Genomic DNA, 18,541 nt, shown 5'->3' with positions numbered 1-18,541 from the left:
CTACCCTACACTATAAAAATCATTATTCAGAATAGCAGTTTTCAACGACCCACTAAGGACGATAATAACAATAAAATTCAAAACAGAAACAATTCATTTAATATTTATTCAAAATCCAAAGCACCCGCCGTAGGCTTGCTGAGGGAGGGAGGGAAAAGAGAGCAAACGCCTCTGTTTTGCAGCCGGCATGGCGGGGCACACCAAGTAAGATATGTCTCTTCATTAGGGTTTTGGTGCTTTTGAAACATTTCAATTCACCGTTAAAAGGACTCTTCTTAAATGGTATTAATACATGTGTGGATTCTTCCCCTATATGGCTTGGGACCAAACTACCTTCTCCCATAAAAATGTCCCTGGGTTTTAAGACCTTCTGGAGAGGTGCTTCTCGGAAAAGACCACCTTGAGCGCCCCCCTGCCACCCCCTTGCCTCTTAGCGCCCCCCCTGCTGCCCCCTTGCCTCTTAACGCCCCCCGATGCAATCCCACCGCCTCCAAGGGGGCAGTACCGCCCACTTTGGGAACCACTGGTCTAGAAGCACCCCGGGAACCAAAAGCTTGTTTCTCCTATACAGCAAAGGGGACAAGGAACAGACCACGAGATCGGCGCTGCCTGTCTTCCCAGTGCGTTGGACAAAGCGGCATCGGAACATGAGGGCCTTGCGATTACCTATCTCACCGATCGAACTCGTTCCAAGCCCCCAGGAAAGTGGCCTTCGATTGCTCTATCCTGGGTCGCGCGCCTGAACAACTCGCCGGAACGAGCCACAGAGCGTGCAGTGGCGGCGGCGCCCGCCGCCATGTTTCGTTGCCATAGTAACCGGGCCTAGCAACGAGCGGACGCCGGGCATCTTCGAGAAGCGGAACGGGCAGCTCTTCTCTTGTTTTTCTCTGAGGCCCGGCCACCGCCATGTAGTAGCCTGTCCCGTACCGCGTTGTGTTGAAAAGCCCTCTGTTGGGTATGGTTTGTCGCTTTTAAACCGCCCCTGCCATCCCCTTCCACCATGGGTGGGCAGTTCACACAATTTTCCCGTTTGAGGTCCTGAGGCGATTTTCATGTTCATTTTTTTTATTATTATTATTTACGCGGTTGCCCCTCTGGAAAGGGCTTCCTTCCGTAAGGGAGGATCGGTTTCTTTTTCTCCTTCATTCCTCCCGCTGGGTTGAGGTCTGGCTTTGCTCCCCCAACGTTTGATAGACGACCTCCTCCACGTTTCGATACACCGATTTCCCCTCCCTTCGCTCTCCCAGGTTGAACGGCTGCCATCATGCCTCTGGATGGAGATGGGGATGGAGATAAGAGGAAGATCTTCATTTCGACCACTGCAGCAAACTACTTCGGGCTGTCGTCGTTCGCGAGCCTCTCCCCGCTCTCGGCGAGCCCCGAACTGACGAACTTCTTGGATGATGGCAACGAGTTTCTTCTGTGTGTGCAGCACTCGGAAGACGAGATCATGGTCTCCAATAAGGTACCGTCTGTCTGCACGCTGGCAGCCTAAAAAGATCGTTCGACCCATTTCTGAGCCATCGTGACTTACTTTCAGTGGAGGCTGGTGGCTCCAACGTCAGTGGGGATGTGGATCCATTCTGGGTTTTCAGTCAGAACCAGCCAGAACACTAAAGGAGCAACCCAAGGTGCTGAACCCATTTTGGGGATCAGCACTTTTAAGAGTTGCGTCTGGTTCTGACTGAAACTGAGAATGGATTAAATCCCCATCAACATCAGAGCCACCAGCCTCCACTGCTTATTTATTTTGGAATTTGCCCTGTTGGACTCAGTGGGACTTCTTTCCACAAGTAAATGTAAATAGACCTGCACTGCTAATCTTGAAGCCTGTGCTATCCTTAGAGCTCAGGGTAGGAAGGAGGTGTGCCGCTTTGTGGCATGCTTGGCTGTTTTGGGAATCCATTTGCAAATTGGAGTACTGACAAGTGAATGCCAAAATGTTCCTTTTCTGTGATCTCGTATGCTTATGACAAGTTTGCCACTCCCCTTCTGCCAGAGTTCATGTGCTTTCTACAAGTGGAAGTCTGTGAGATGATGTTTTTCCACCCTCTCTGATTTTATTCATGCTAGGACAAAGATTCACCTGTTGAATTTCTGCTTATTGCACAGGAGCCTTGCTAGAGAGAAAGTGGCAAACAAAATATGAAAGGAGTATAATGATCACATCTAAAACTGCTTAGGATTTTATTATATTAGTAGTATGTAAGTATTAATCATAAATAAATCTTGTTGGGAGATGGGAAGCAGAGCCGTTTCATCAAACCTGTTGAAAGACCACTTCCATTGGGTTCTTTCTCTGAACTTTTTCTGGTTAGTCATTATAAGAATTAGTATTTACCTGGTGCCTTTCAGTGCAATCCCATGCATGCCTACTTAGAAGTCTTATTCACGCTTAGTTTTTACGTTTTAGACACATTGGAGAACTGTTAGGAATTGCAGGGTATACAAAATGTCATTGATTTCATTCTTTTAAACTAAAGGCAATATATTACTGATCCTTGTATATCATACACATGTTTTCTCTTATTTTCTTTGCTTTTTTATATTTCTACTTTGTTTCCTCAGCTCATCTAATGTAAAGCCTTGTATCAAGAAACCTTTGCCCTTTGCCTGTGTCTTTTCTGACTGCTTTATTTAGAAGGCATGTACTTCTATCATATATAACTTCAGCCTTTTCCTTTACAAATAATATAAAAACTCATATTTTTCTTACTCATCTTTCTTTTTATACTATCCTAGCTGTGACAAGTTTTTGTCTCACCTTTAACCCAACATCTGGCAAACTTTTCTTTCTTCCTCACTACTTCCTTTCCATATTGCATCACACTGAGCATGAACTTGTGGGCAGGAAACACTTCAGTTTAATCTTAATACAGTGCCTACTTTAATTTTAGTTATCTATAAATATTATCGCAATGGTAAATACATTATCTACTTTACAGTTAATGTATTTGTGTTACTTGTTCATACAGGTTGAAGCTGGCAATTCAGAGGATAAAATGTTGGTATTCTTCAAGCTGCGACCGGATGTTATCACAGAAGATAACCTTCACAGCAATATTCTTGTATCATCTATGTTAGATTCTCCTGTCAATATGCTTTATCAAGCAGTGCGACAGGTATTCGCACCGGTGTTGTTGAAAGTGAGTATGTAATATCCAAGTAATTTCAATACATTTGTGGAATCCCCCCCCCCCAAATATTGGCTACATCTATTTCTCTACAGCTGTTCCTTCACTACTGACATTCACATCAAAGTAGTAATTTGACATGATGTTCTGTTACTTTTTCAGTTTTTTTTTTCTTAACTTGGGTTACAAGGCTCCCAAGTGATCCACATCAATTCAGTGTAAGCCTATTTTGGGTGCAAATGTATGCAGTTACTAGGATGTTAGTCTTTCTAAAATTAATGGAAGTTACTTCCATTGTAAAACTTATATTTTCCAATGTTGCAATTGTTTTTGTAATACCATCTATATGAATAACACTTTATAGAGTACAAGAAGATAGGTCATTGCCCCATGGAACTTGCAGTGTAAATAACAACACAGGAAACTGCAAAGGAAGTGGAGGGAAGTGAAGGCAGGGGTAAACAAGGAAATAATATGCGGTTAGTCCAGTTGCATATATTTAGGGCGAAATCCTGTGCATATTTAGAAAGAAAAAAGTCCTACAATTCCCAGGAAGTTTTAGGACTTTTTATGTTTAAACATGCATAGGATTGTGTCCTAAATGTGTATCAAAGGGAGCAGGAAGGTCAAGAAAAATGAGGACTGAATAGAGTCCTCTAAATTTGGCAGTCAGGAGCCATCAATGATTTTTCTGAGAGCATTTCAGTGGAGTGGCAAGGGGGGAAGCCATATTGGAGAGAATCATGAGTGGAGGTGGAAGAACAAAGGAACGTAGGAAGTTGCCACATGTTAAAGCAGACCATTAATATTTATTTATTTATTTATTTTATTTAAGGATTTTTATGCCGCCATTCAGCCAAAAGAGGCTCTCATGGCGGCTTACAAAAGTATTTCTTGACAGTCCCTGCCCACAGGATTACAATCTAAAAGACATGACACAAAAGGAAAGGGGATTGGGAGGGAGGAGGAGGAGGGGGAAAAGGAAAGCAAATTCAGGCACTACAATCTTAGTTGTAAAGTTCAGCAGTTACAGTTGACAGCAGGATATATATATATATATATATATATATAGCTCACTACTGTCTACACTGAGTAGCAGTGGCTCTTCAGGGTTTCAGACAGGAGTCTTTCCCAGCCCTATCTGGAGAAGCAAGGGATTGGGGAAGCTTAAGACCTTTTCCATGCAAAGCATGTGCTTTATCACTGACCTATAGCCCTTCCTTAGGGGAAATAAATAAAGACAGTGGGAGTTTGGAGGCAAAGCGTTGAAGTGAGATTGTGCAGTAGGTTCAGTAGGGAGTCAAGGGATGGTTTAAGAATAGGGTGATGTCAGAATGCAGTAGGGTAGGGGTGAAAAAGATTGATTATGTGTTTAAGTGGAGGGATAATGGTAGGGGAGATGGCAACCAGGAGTTGGGAGGGGATGGAATTAAGAGGGCACATGGAGCATTTAGAGGAGGACAACAGAGTAGTCAATTCATCAAATGAGAATGGGAGTGGGGAGAGGGAAGAGTTGAGGGAGCTATCAAAGGCAGGAGGGTTGGAAAAAGGGGGAAAGAGGAAGTGAAATTGAAGGGCATGGTTTCAATTTTAGTAGCAATGAAGAAGATGGCAAAGTAAAAGTGCAGAAATCTATATATGTTCAAAGACTTATTTTTTATTTTCTTGTATTGACAATAGAAGGACTTGATGTTTAAGCATGAAAAACTTAATATTAAGATGATGATAATACACAGTTGCAATATGAGAGCTGCATCACCTGAAATCTTTGTTGCAGGATGAGAAATGGAGTAGAGATTTTGATCCCAAACTGCAGAATCTTTTGCGGGAGTTAGAGGCTGGTTTAGGTTCTGTTCTGAGGAGAACAGATACCTCTTACACAGGAACTAAATATAGGGAAGATGATGTTCAAGGTATGTAAAACTTGTTATTTGTAGATGGTGTACCTTAAATTAGAAATATGTGACAGTAATTTGTATGATGTAACAACCTGTCAATTCAAGCATCATTTGGAATTATGCTCTCTTGATTTCAATAGAATGTGTTTCCAAATAATTGTGTTTAAAATGATGGTATAGGGCTTGAATGCTAGTTAATTCTGAGTTACTCTTCACATTACTTATTCCTAAACTTTATGTATTTACTTATTATATTTTTAATCCACCCAATAACCAATGTTCTCTGTGAGGATTACAAACAGTAATAAACATGTGGAGTTCATTGGGATAATGGATATTTATTAAAGTAAATGCTGTAACTCTTAACACTCCTTCAATCTACTTGATAGGTATTTTAATACAAGATCCTAAGCAACTCTGAATGTTAAGTCTGCTGGATTAATCTGTGGCCTTTTTTTTTAACAGCAATACTTTCTCCAAATGATGAAATTCAGTTTTGGATAGAGCGTGCTCAACGTGGAAGCAAGTCATGTAGCAAGGAGAGAGCCTTTCATTTTAAAGAGCTATTTGAAGCCATTGCATATGTGTGTGACTTTATTTATTCATTGATGTCCTATATAAATAAGCTGTGCATGTAGAAAACAGAAAAGATATCAAAATATGGATGTTATTTTTATGCTCCACTGAACATAATAGTCGCAGCCGGCAGTCCTACATGCACACTGGGTTCCTATTGCAAGCTATAACAGTCTGAGTTGTGCAAGTGCACAGAAGAAACCCTCAAATGTTCAAGAATTGGGTTTCACTGGACTGTGGTCTTTGCATGGTAGCATATCCCAGTGATTTCTTGAAACCACAAAGAAGGGTAGAAAATTATGCATTCTGGTCGCTAAGCATTTGATTATTGGAACGTTTTTATTCGCTACAGAGATCAGCAAGTGGTCTCAAATATTGGAATTTGTTATGATTTGCCTCTATTTCAGAGATATATGAATAATGCAGGGCAGCATATCTTGTATGTGGTTCTTAGTGACATCAGTGGGATTGTTGAGAACGTGTACTGTCTCACATGATCATAAATCTTTGGTTGATTGAGCTCTGTAATGAATGTATACTAAGGGTGCATTCCAGGGATCATATATTTTTTGCATGTCCCCTGCTATGACTTTACAAGGGGACTTCAAAATCCAATCCCTTCCTTCTCCCCCACACCGTTGCAGTTATAAAAATGACCTTGGATGACCTCATAGAGGTGAAAAGGGGGACATTCCAGTGGGCAGAGAGGAGAGGGCCAGTATTCGCAAAATCTTATGGCCTCTCTAGCCCCGCCCCCACCAGTGCACCTCATCTAGGCAGGCTCAGAGGCCTGTCTAGAAGAAACTTTTAAAAAGAGGATGGGGAGGTGAAAATCACCTCCATTGCTCCTCCTGCCCTGTCAGCAGCATCTAGCAGACCACAACCAGAAAGGGCACATGGTAAACTACTAAAATAACAGTAACTTAGGGTACAATCCTATCTCCAAATGTTTCCAGGCACATGCAGATATTGAGTAATTACCACAAAGAATGAACAGTTAAAAAGGCAAAGTATCAAAGCATTTACATCCCAGTTTCTCAAGCTACATGTAACATTTTCTTAGAAATAGTCCTGGGGAAGTAACTTAATTACTGCAGTCTAGTTAAAGATCATGTTTTTGAAATATGCATTGTATTTCTAGGATTATTACAATTTGGACAGCCTATCTTTATTTGAAGTTGTGGATTTAGTGGAGACTACACGGGATACTGTTGATGATGTGTGGAGACAACCTGATCATGAACCCTTTCCACAGCCACGCATGCAAAATCTTTTGGATGTCATAGGTAAAGTTGTGGGAAGAAAAAACCTCAGTTGTGATCATCAAATGGTTAAAATAGAAGTTCTTTTGGTGTGTCTTCGGAATGTGAGTTCTAGAATTTTTATCTTAGTATTTTAGCGCTTCAGCAAAAGTGTGTGAAGAAATATCTGAAAAGGGAAGATAATATGGAGAAGAGCTACCAGAACTAATGTTACTCCTCTCCTTCTGTACAACATGTGATTCCCCAATGCCAGTGTGTGGAGGATCTAGATAGCTCGGGAATAGAAGCAGCATAGCTTGCAGGGAAGTAGATTTGCTAAGTAAAGATACTGGGTATCTAACAAATCTGTTGTGTAAATACCCCCATAGTCTGTAGTTTACTAAGTCAGTAAGTTAGTTCATCACACGTTAAAATAATATGTGAGGATCTTCTTCACTTTCTACAATACTAAGGATGCAATCCTGTGCAAGTTTTAAGTACAATTAATTTGCACAATTTGTGCATGTGATTTCAGCTGGCGCTCTTGGAAGGTTTGTTCAGAAAAAGTTGGGAACTTTAAATCTGTGGGAGGATTCCTATCACATTGTGAAAGAAAATCTGAAGGCCGGCGTCATGATTTGTGAACAATGGGTAGCAGCCTGCGATCACCTTACAGGGCAACTGTGGCAGCGCTACAGCCCACATTTATGGCAAGCTGAGAAGTATGTTCCTGAAACACTAGGACAGCTTGGTAAACGCCTTGAAGAGGTAATAAATGAAGCTTTGAAACGTATGCTTTTAATGGGGAGGGGCTATCAGTGATAGAGCACATGCCTTGCATGTTCAACGCTACAAAGTTCAGCCTCTGGGACCTCCAGTTTCAGGTAACAGGTACAAAGAAAGATCTGTGCTTGAGAATGAAACTAGATGGGAGGATGGAGACCTGTGAACAGACTGCTTGCCTTGTTAAATGTTTGTAAAAAGCAGTCACAGGGCGGCTGACTTGGACTGAGACCCTAGTGCAGGGGGAGATTTTTTTAAAAATCCTGTTTCTCCATTCTATTTCCTATATATATAATCCTTTAGACCCCAAAGCTGATATTTACCCTTTAGGTATAACAAAGCTGATATTTGCCCTTTAGGTCTAGTGGGACAAATGGCAGCTTTGCGTAGGGATGGGTTGATTTTTATTTGAAAAATAAAGTGTGGGTAAGGAATAAATTCCCTCCCACCCCAAAGTGCTGTAGTCCCATGGCTGCTTTTTGCACTCTTTAAAGAGCTGGGAGATCTGAACACAGATCTTTGTTGTCTTGTCTAATGTAGCCCTGAGACCATGGAGAGTTTCTACTTCTGAAAGTAGATGATATTGGCTTAACTGGACCAATGTTCTAATTCAGTAAAAGGCAACTTCATATGTTTACAAATGAACAAAATCAATAATATTGGATAGAATCAAATACTATGAGGAAGAGCCAGAGCTAAGTGTTACTTCAGATTATCTGCCTGTGGAAGGTTTCAGATTCATTCTCCATCATCTCCCATCCCAAACAATTCTCAGGTAGTGGGGTGGGGGGTGGGGAAAGACCTCTGCCTGAGCCTTGAAGAGACAACACATGATCTATGGATTAATGGCCTGACTTCGGCAAAAGGTCTGTCATGTGTTCAATCTCCAGGAATTGGAGAATGAAATTAATGGAGGGTTCCGTTCTCTTGCGGAACTCCCATTTATATTAAGGGGCTGTGCCCTAGGGAAGCTGTTGGAGACAAGCCTATAATGTGCAGTTGAGATTTATTCTTAGGAGGTTTCCCATTGGTATCAATTGTATGTTATTGTACTTATTATTTCAAATAGTATAGTACCACATAATCACGTAATGTTATTGAAATTAACACATCCAAATGTTAAGAATTTGTTATTAGAGTAAGGTAATTTTCATTAGATGTTTCATTTGTTGAAATGGTTATGTTTAGCGTAACTTTAAATAAAATGGTTTTACGGCCAATAGGGTTTGTTGCTTTCCATGCAGTTAGTTGGCAAACTTTTGCCGGTGATGGGCTTATATATACAGTTACAGTATACCTTTTCTTGTATAGGTGCTAACGATTAGAACACTTCATGAGAAACTTACATATTTTTTGCCAACTGGTGAACAGCAAGCACTGCACCTTGCCCAGGTGTTTGAGCCTTTTGCTGGTTTGAATCCTGTGCACTATAATCCCTATACCGAGGTATAAAATTGCGATCTTATTTTTATTCTCTTTTTGACTTGCATTGAATAGAATCTGATGAAAATGCACCAAACTAAATATATATTCTCTGTCTCTAGCCTTTGTGGAAAGCTGCAGTATGTCAATATGAAAGAATTATTGCTCCAGCAGAACAAAAGATAGCAAGCAAATTGAAAATGTTTATTTCAGAAATTCAAGATAGTCCACAACAGGTAAACTTTTTTTTAAAAAAACAACAGTATCATAACTAGATATTTTAAAACACACATATCTGAAATGATACATATAGTCAGCCTTTAAGTCAGTCCTTTCCTGATTGCTTTTCGTGATTCAGTAGTGTGCCACAAGAGAGGCTGAAGTGTGCAATAGAAATTCAAACTACCGTGTTGGGTGCATCCATCACTCTGTGTTCGACAGAGTTGGGAGGTCCTGTGTAAACTGATTCTCACCTACTCTCTGCTACTATGTGGGCAGTGGCTTCATTCTGAGGAAGATAACAAGGAAACATTGAGGCTGCAGTGCATGTGACTGCTATTTTGAATATGCCACCTCTGCTTGGGGCTGTCATGTCACACGAACCTGGCAAGTGTGGGTTAAACAATCCTGGCATAACCTATGGTCTGTTTTAGGGCTCTATGAGGGTTGTTTAATCCTCATCTAACCCTTGCTTGCTGGGCTTGCATGACACGACAACCCCAAAGCTGGGGTTGCATATTTAACCTGACCCATGGGTGCCACAGCTCGTTGTTGGTTAAATAGCACATTACAAGCCATGGCGTTTCATCCAAACCTGGTCACTGACTTGGTTCACACATAACAATGGCAAATCATGAGATTATTAACCTGTAATTCATGGGGACGGGTGCTCCTTGCAAGCCACTTCTGGTTTCTGTAAACAACCTCCAATTGGTGCTAATGGAGGTTGGCAGCATGACATGCGAACCCAGACTAATGTGGTTAACCCATGGTTTGTGGTTGGGTTAGTCACTGGGATGTTTAGCCCTTGAGCAACCCATCAGTTCGGGTTTGCACATCACGCTGACAACCTCTGATCGCACCAATCAGAGGTTGTTTACAGAGACTCAGACATGGCACGTATTCCCATGATAGGCTGCGGTGATGTAAGAACACAAGAAGAGCTGTGCTGGATCAGACCCAGGGTCCATCTAGTCCAGCACACTGTTCACACAATGGCCCATCAGCCATCGGGCAGGGATCAACAAGCAAGACATGGTGCAACAGCACCCTCCCACGCATGTTCCCCAGCAACTGGTGCATGTGAACCGCCCCACTGGGATTCTCCGATGCAGTGCACACCACTGGGGGTAGGCATGGCAGAATCCCAGGTGCATCGCCATTGACTAGAAATCTCAGTCCCAGTCCTGAATTCTGACTGACTTGGCATAGGGGAGGATGTGAAGTTGAGTGACTGTATTAAGTGGCGATCTTATAAGCTGCAAAAATGTAGGCACCCATTGTTATGAGACTGTTTTGAGAAAATGTATGTGTATTTTTCTGAGTGAAGTGAGCCTCCAGTTTTAATCCACTACAAAACTATTAGTATATTGCTGTTGATGGACGAATTTAGAGGAAGAAATAGTCCATCTGTCTTTGGAATGTGAGCCCTTAGGTAAATGGCAGTGTGCCTGTGACTACTGCTTCTCTTTAGAGCCTGAGAAGAAAATATCTTTTTCTGCCAACCTGAAGGTTTTTTTTTTTAAAAAAAGATGGATAATTGATAAATTTCTAAGGATAGCTGCTCTTAAGATACAAGTCTCTGAGATCAGAACCTTGCACCAATCCAGTGCTTTGCTGACAAGAGCCATGCAGCATGGGAGGAATGGTAGAGGTTTTACAGTTTTGCTATTTTCCTCTGAGCCTCTGAGCCTCTCTAGCTTTCTTACCTTCCAGGTGTGGGTTGGGAAGAGAGAAGCTATAGGATCCTGTGGATCCTGGTCTCTTGTCCTCCCTCTCCAACCACCAGGACACCTCCTTTCCACCTTCCCTGGACCTTTCTGTGGCAGCTGGAGTGAGGAAAATCTATGATCTGATCTCCTTGTAGCTCTGTCTACAGCCACAGAGGAGGAAACCCACAGCATCCTAGGGCACTCCAGATGTACAGAGGCTGTAGAATTGCTGTCTTACTGTCTTTGCTGCTCTGTTATTGAATTTTATCTATTTTTATCTATTTCAATTGATAATTATGACTGCTATGATCTTTGTTCTGTTTTTTTAATTATTATTATGAATTGCTTTGAAGCCCCTATTGTACCCAAAGATTATTTTTTAAAAAAAGAATAAACCTCTTGCCTTCTTCACAGCCTACTTGGCTAAAATAGTAGCCCTAGCTCTGGCATCCTTTATCTAGCTGTAATTTTTTTCCAGTTAGGCCAGGTAACTAAACATAACAATTAAAAAGGTAATAACTAAGAGCACTAGTCCATGATAATTTGTTGCGTTTTGTATATAGTAGCATTTTTTTTTTGTATTTCTAGCTTCTTCAAGCATTTCAGAAATATAAGGAGTTAGTACGACGCCCAAGCATTAGCAAAGAATTGCTTTTAGAAAGAGAAACTTTGCTGGCAAAACTTCAAGACTCAGTCAAAGGTAGATATGAAAGAAAATTGCTAAGAGCATATCAGCTACTCTGTCTTTTTTCCTGGAGAATATGCAGTAATTAATGTTTTCTTAACATCTGATTCGTTGTTCCCTTCAATAATGTATTATAATCAGCCACATTTTTTGTTTGGTTCTTAATCATTCACTGTTTGCAGGGATGAGTGTAATTGCTGTGATGTTCAAGTTCATGCTTAAATTTTACAGTTTCTAAAGGATCAGTCCTATGTCCCCTAGACAGGGCTGTGGGGACATAGGAGCTTTCATTTTTCTGGCTCTGTGCTCAGAGACAGCGCTCCGAGCATGGAGCCAGGAAATGGCGCTCCCTGCCCCCTCCCCCTCCCAGCCAGTGCAGACTGAACTGTGGTGGCTGCCTCTCCGTGCTCGGTAAACCGAGTGCAGAAAGTACGAAAGGGGGCAGTCTTGGGGGGTGGGGAGACGGCAGAAGCTGGTTTAGACTGCTTCCTAAGCACTGTACAGCTTCCACCCCTCCCACTTGGAAGCCTCCAGCTGGACAACCAAAATCAACCATCGAGCTGAAAAAGCAGGGTGGACGGAACATGGAAGACAGGATCCCCTCTGTGCTGCAGCTGTCCTGCATTGGATAGTCCGTAAGTCCCTGAGTTCAGGGCATTATGAATACCCAAGGTGCAACCCGAAGGATTTTGCCCTAAATCCATCAAAATATCCCCGAATTTAAGTTTCACTGGATTCTGACTGATCAAGAAAGACCAAAGTTTTGACAATCGCTATTTCTTGGGTGCTGCCATAATGTATGTTTTTAAGCATGCTTTTTTTCCATTTGAAACATATCCTGCAGAACCTTGGATTGTGGTACTGCTACTTTTCAAAATGCTAATCAAACCCCACTCCTATTCTAGGTATTAGGAAAAGGATTTCAGTGATCTCTAGAACTTTCAGTATTCACTAATGCTTTGCTTGCTGCTGTTATACAGATTATCAAGCAGACTTCGAGGCACGGTGCCATGGAACTCCTGGTGATGCGTCTGGGCCACTTTCAGGCAAAAATCTCTCTGAAGTTGTGAATAATATTGTTTGGGTACGCCAGTTAGAATTGAAGGTAACAATTTAAATTCATAATCCGATTCTATATTAACATATAAGGAAGGAACGTGACATATATTTCTTTTTAAGGTTCAGATTGACTTTTCAGACTTTCATATCTTTCAAAGAGGGTCTTAAGTTGATGTCATTGATTGAAATCCTGCACCCAGATAAGCTGCTTAGATTCCATTAAAGACAAGGTGTGCAGTCACAGAATAAAGGTGGCAGAGTTGCTCTTCTTGGGCTTTTGAAAGCCCTCCCCCACCAGCTGTGCCTGCATGTGCTCTTCTGACTGCACTGCAACCCGGTTAAGCTGCTCAGTAGCATCTGAAGCCATCCCATGTCTTACTGGTAGCATCCTGTTGCTTGCTCTTCGTCAAGCATCTCTATTCAGACCTGCTCCTGCTTGGAGTTGCCTTCATGCTGTGGGCCTGAAGAAGAACTTTCGATAGGATGTTGCTGTTAAGAATCAGGAGAGCTTCAACTGCTATCAAATAGCCTTGCTGCGTACTTGGAAGAGTATGTGTGGAGGTAGCTAGTAGAGAGGCTTGTCATAGATTCCTGTGAACCACTTTGTGCCTGTTCTTCATAGGGTGCAGGGAGTTAAGCAACTTAACCATGCACAGGATTTCTCTGTAATTTATATATACATTCGATATCTGCAGCCCAGACTATACATTTCTTGCGCAAGCCTTTGATTTTATATGGTTTAAGTTATGTTGACATTTTGAATCAGTTGATGTTCCATTATTTCAACTTTGGTAATATAGGGCACAATCAGTCTGTGCCCTGTGCATGGAAGTCTGGGTAAACAGCACTCCACAAGCATGGGTTATATAGTGGGTTATATTGCTAAAAGAAAAAAAAAACTGTTAAACTTTTTATCTTTAAGGTTGATGATGCCATTAAGATCGCAGAAGCTCTCCTTTCAGACCTCTCTGGATTTCGAAACTTTCGACGAACTGCAGATGACCTTCTAGAACAATTTAAAGTATATGAACAAGAACAATTTGATGACTGGTCCAGGGACATTCAGTCGGGTTTGTCAAACCCGAAGTCTGGTCTTTGGTAAGAATAAAATATTCTGCAGTTAAGAGCAATCATAGAAACTAGCTATGCAATTTAGTAGAACCCAGATTGTGACAATCAAACTTGTACAGAAAGATAGCATGGATGTCCAGCTGTTCATGCAAATAGTATATGCAAATATGTGTTGTGTGCAAGCTCCCACCCAATTTCTTTCCCAGCTGTCTACCTGCCTGCCTCTATTATCGTCTCCTCTGGCTGGAGAAGATTTACAAAGTTCACGATTGCTGCAGAGATATGGGATGAGTACCTGAAAAGAGATGAGGTTGTGCTGCTGCTTCCCTTCTTGGGAATCCTGCCCAAAGTGAGAGGATTGATCTCCTGCTAGATTTTCTGCATATTAGAGGACTAGGGTAGGGGATGAGTCAGAGTATTTTGGCACCCTCACGCTTTACCCACAACTGCAAAAACAGGAGGAAGCAACACAGGAGAAAAGGTCTGGTTCAACTCAGTTTGCACATGGTTGTGTTTTAGAATAAACAAAAACAAAACCAGTCTCACAGAGGTATTGGTCAGTTCAGATTTCCTTGTATTCTTACATACTAGTTTATGGTGTATACATATATTGCTACTGAAAACTAATGGCTGGCAATTTAATTTTTTTTTGGTTTAGCATACAGGCCAGCAGTCCTGTTATGGAACTTGATCATTCTGATGGAGCTTTAAAAATACATTATTCAGATCGCTTGGTGACCCTTCTAAGAGAAGTGCGTCAGCTCTCTGCACTTGGTTTTGTCATTCCTGCCAAAATACAGCAAGCTTCAAACACTGCACAAAAATTCTGCAAGCAAGCAGTGATTCTCAAACAGGTATGATATTGTGAGTTACAAGTTCTGAGTATCAAATTGATGGATTGATTTTAGGATATTGTTATACATTCTTTGACTCATGGGGTTCATGATAAGTTTACCTTGAGTTTATGCTTCTGTTACAAATATGAGAGTACAGCTAGGGAATTAATTCCAGACCCAAATGATGAAGAAAACATGGGAATGTACAAAAATAGATATTAATATTTTATCTAGTTCTGAAACTAAGTTAAAAAGTGTAGTGGAATTTGAAATCAAAGCTGCACTTAGAAGATAAGGACTCAAAATCATAGATGTGTAAATTTAGTTCCTTTAGGAATTTACATCAAGAAATGTACTAGATATAATATTCCATGAAAGGGATAACATATTTTAAATTAAATTTTTAGTAGGCTTTATACTACTGAATACCTTTATCTTAATTCTTTTTGTTGATCACTATTGGTGTGCTGTGACCATAATCCACAGCCTAGAGAGCCTTTCTAGATGTGGAAGGGCCTCCATGGGCCCAGGTAAGTTTTAGAATTGTCTTTCTTTTGATAGCTGCCTCCAACACTGCACTGCAGACTGCTTTTTAAAAACATGCTAATAACTAAATAAAAACTCTTGGTATATTCATAGACATAGACAATTCTATGTATTGCTGCTAATGTCTTTTAAATTCTATTTTAAGAATAAGGGCAAATAATTAAGTAATAATCCGGGGCAGAATTCATGCTTGTTTCCAAGACTGAAGCTCACATTTTGAACACTTCTTGAAGAGTAAGTGTTTGTCAAAATTAGATATGGCAGAAACAACTAAGTGAGTCATAAATAGTGGCCATTTGGTCTTCATACCATCATCTTTCAAATAATTAGATTGAGGCTGCAGTCCTACACACTCTTACCAAGGAGTAGGCCTGACTGAACAAAGTGGGATTTACTTCTGAGATGCGTGGGTTTGCACTAGGAGTTGCTTGTTCATTCAGTAAATTATTGTAAAGTTAAATAATGTGCTAAATATTAACAATGTGCTAAATAGTAACTGGAGAAAAATACTTTAAATTTAAATATGGTGCTTATTCATAACAGGTTTCATATCCTTTGTTTTTATAGGTGGCACATTTTTACAACAGTATTGACCAGCAAATGATTCCAAGTCAGAAGCCAATGATGCTACAATCTGCTTTAGCATTTGAACAGATAATTAAAGTAATTCCTTTTTTATTGCTTCAACATTTTATTACTCTTATCTTCTTGAAGGTTGAAGGTTTTCATTTGTATTTATATTCTGTGCTGTCTATCTTTGGTAATTATTGATCAGCAGGTCTGATTACAACTCCTCTTATTTGTGGATATTGTTGGTGTTTTATGTTACTTTTAGAAAATACCGGGGAGCAAATAATTGCCTTTGTTATATTAATCATGTTATTTGAAATGTAGGTGTGCACACTTGTTTTTCTATGAAAGACATGCTATGTAAGTAGGTTGCTCCTACTTGCTTCACAAGCAGGACAATGTCAACCAATGCAGGCCTTTAAGCTTCCGTTGGAGAAGAACCTACCAACTTCCAGTCCTGTCTGCTCTGTTGGCCAGGACGTTTAAGTTGCAATCCTAATCACTCTCACTTGGAACTAAGTCCCCTTAAAAACTAGGTTCATTCCATATGCAGTCATGTTAAGGATCTTTACTTTTGATTATGACAATAATATATTGAAGAATAAATGCTGACTTTTGAAAATGATTAGATGATAGAGAAATAGCTTGGAGAACTTAGATAGTGGAGTACATTTATCGAGTTAAATTTGAACAATTCTTTTGTCATGTTCTTGACTGTGTTTGATACTTTCATTCTGCTCTTTTTCTTCAGTACTAACATACATTAATTCTTGAGAATCCAGATGACATTTTTCTAAAAACACTGCATTCTTGTCCCCACCCCTTTTAGATGTTGCCCTGTTTTTTAAAAAGTCCTCTTGAGGTGTGACTTGGGAAATGCTTGATAAGAGTGTTTAACCTACGCTATCTCCAATACCTACCCCTTTCCTCCGTCATTGCTTGTTCTAAAATGCTATCTCTCTGCTGTGAAGTTGTGGAGTTGAAACTGTAGTAAGTCCTATTACTGCATCCTTTATGTGAGGCTGCCCTTGAGATTAGTTGGGAAACTGCAGCTAGTGCAGAATAGAGGGGCTAGATAGCTCTGTGGAGTTTCTTACCCTGCATGCATGACTTCTGTGTTAAAAGTGCTGCACCAGCTACCAGTTAGTTACTAAGCCATGTTCAAGACGTTATTGTTGGTTTCCAAGGCCCTGAACAGCTCAAGACCAGGTTTTCTGAGAGTCTGCCTTCTCCCATACAGGCCATCCTGGTCTCAATGTTCTGAGGGGTAGGACTTGCTTAATGTACCACGGCCTACTGATGCTCACTTGGTCATGGTGAGAAGGAGGACCTTTTGCATTGTGGAACCCATTTTATCATGATTTTATTTTGTGAACTGGTTGATTTCTTTAATGAAAAGCAATATAGACATTTCCTGAAATTAAACAATTTTTGTTGCGATTTGGAAGCACACTTTTTCCCTCCCTTTTTTGTTTTAGTTCAGAAAAACCGTTTTTTAAACATTTTGTGTACATTTTGTAGGATCCATAAATATGCTAAGGTGTGTGTTCTGCTTCATTTTATGTACACCCGAAGAATTAAACATTTGTCACTTATCCATGTATTTGGTAGCATTCAAAAGCAGAGGGACAAATAACATGGGACAATCCTAAGGAGCTAGAAGCATATATCAAGAAGCTCCAAAGTGCAGCTGAACGGCTTGCCACAGAAAATAGAAAGTTAAGAAAATGGCACACTAATTTTACAGAAAAGGTATGTTTGATCATCATATGTTAATTTGCTTTGTTTTTTTCTTTCCTCTTTGTGGTGACAACCTTTAGCATGTTTTAAATTCCTCTTGGTAGGTTGTTGGTCTGATGAACATCGATCTACTTCGGCAACAGCAGCGCTGGAAAGATGGCTTGCAAGAACTCCGAGGCGTTTTTTCCAGCCTTGAGTCACAGGCATGGTTTCATTGCGTTTTCATTTATTAAAGTAAAATAACATAGACAATTAATGTATATATATGGAAAGGAAAACTTATAGAGGTTTTTTTTTTTAAAAAAATGTTTATTATCAAAATATCACTTCATGAAGTATATGGAAATATTTGAAAATATCTGCAGTGGATGAAATGTTAAGTTCACGCAAGGAATTAATTAGGTTCATGGTGGAGAATCCTGCTTTGTTTGCAGCTCACAGGCAATATATCTCATAACTTACCTTTCACAATAGCTGGGGAGATAAAGAGTGAGATAAAGCTATATGTTGTAAAGTCCAGAGCCAGTGGGATCTGATGAAAATAATAAATTTGTTTTAAAATGGTTATTACACATTTCTGTATTTTTCTAATTGGAAATGTTTTGTGGCAGAATAAAGCAGCAGGAATTCTGATGAAGCTCTTGGCTCAGTGACCTTTCTGATTAACTTTCATACTTGCACTTGAATGCTTAGGGGTCATCTACACCAAGCAGGATATTCCACTATGAAAGTGGTATATAAAAGGCAGGAGCCACACCACTGCTTTATAGCGGTATTGAAGTGCACTGACAACTGTTGGGGCCCATTGACACATGCCATATACTGCTTCCATACCACTTTCACATTCATATATCCTGCTTGGTGTAGATGTGTCATGGGCCCCAGCAGTTGTTAGTGCACTTTACTACCACTATAAAGCAGTAGTGTAGATCCTGCAGTGCACTTCAATACTGCTATAAAGCAGCAGCATGACTCCTGCCTTTTACATACTGCTTTCATAGTGGAATATCCTGCTCAGTGTAGATGAGCCCCTAGTTGCCCCTTATTTC

At 40.4% G+C, this 18,541-nt stretch overlaps 1 protein-coding gene across 1 annotated transcript in view; it reads left to right on the top strand.

Moving 5' to 3' along the window:
• The first annotated feature begins 1,260 nt into the window (after positions 1-1,260).
• DYNC2H1 (dynein cytoplasmic 2 heavy chain 1) overlaps positions 1,261-18,541 on the top strand; it is a 175,915-nt gene continuing 158,634 nt past the window's right edge. The window contains exons 1-15 of the mRNA XM_063127107.1: positions 1,261-1,465; positions 2,976-3,146; positions 4,912-5,047; positions 5,498-5,616; positions 6,750-6,894; positions 7,385-7,617; positions 8,944-9,078; positions 9,177-9,290; positions 11,574-11,685; positions 12,651-12,775; positions 13,652-13,827; positions 14,459-14,654; positions 15,750-15,845; positions 17,364-17,504; positions 17,597-17,695. Coding sequence (XP_062983177.1) covers positions 1,265-1,465; positions 2,976-3,146; positions 4,912-5,047; positions 5,498-5,616; positions 6,750-6,894; positions 7,385-7,617; positions 8,944-9,078; positions 9,177-9,290; positions 11,574-11,685; positions 12,651-12,775; positions 13,652-13,827; positions 14,459-14,654; positions 15,750-15,845; positions 17,364-17,504; positions 17,597-17,695 — 2,199 coding nt within the window. The 5' untranslated portion in view covers positions 1,261-1,264. The remainder of the gene's footprint in view (positions 1,466-2,975; positions 3,147-4,911; positions 5,048-5,497; positions 5,617-6,749; positions 6,895-7,384; positions 7,618-8,943; positions 9,079-9,176; positions 9,291-11,573; positions 11,686-12,650; positions 12,776-13,651; positions 13,828-14,458; positions 14,655-15,749; positions 15,846-17,363; positions 17,505-17,596; positions 17,696-18,541) is intronic.

This window comes from Elgaria multicarinata, chromosome 5 (genome assembly GCF_023053635.1).
Source record: "Elgaria multicarinata webbii isolate HBS135686 ecotype San Diego chromosome 5, rElgMul1.1.pri, whole genome shotgun sequence".
NCBI classification, from domain to species: Eukaryota; Metazoa; Chordata; class Lepidosauria; order Squamata; family Anguidae; genus Elgaria; species Elgaria multicarinata.
The sequence above is the reverse complement of the archived record's forward strand: the minus strand, read 5'-3'. Positions and strand labels throughout refer to the sequence as shown.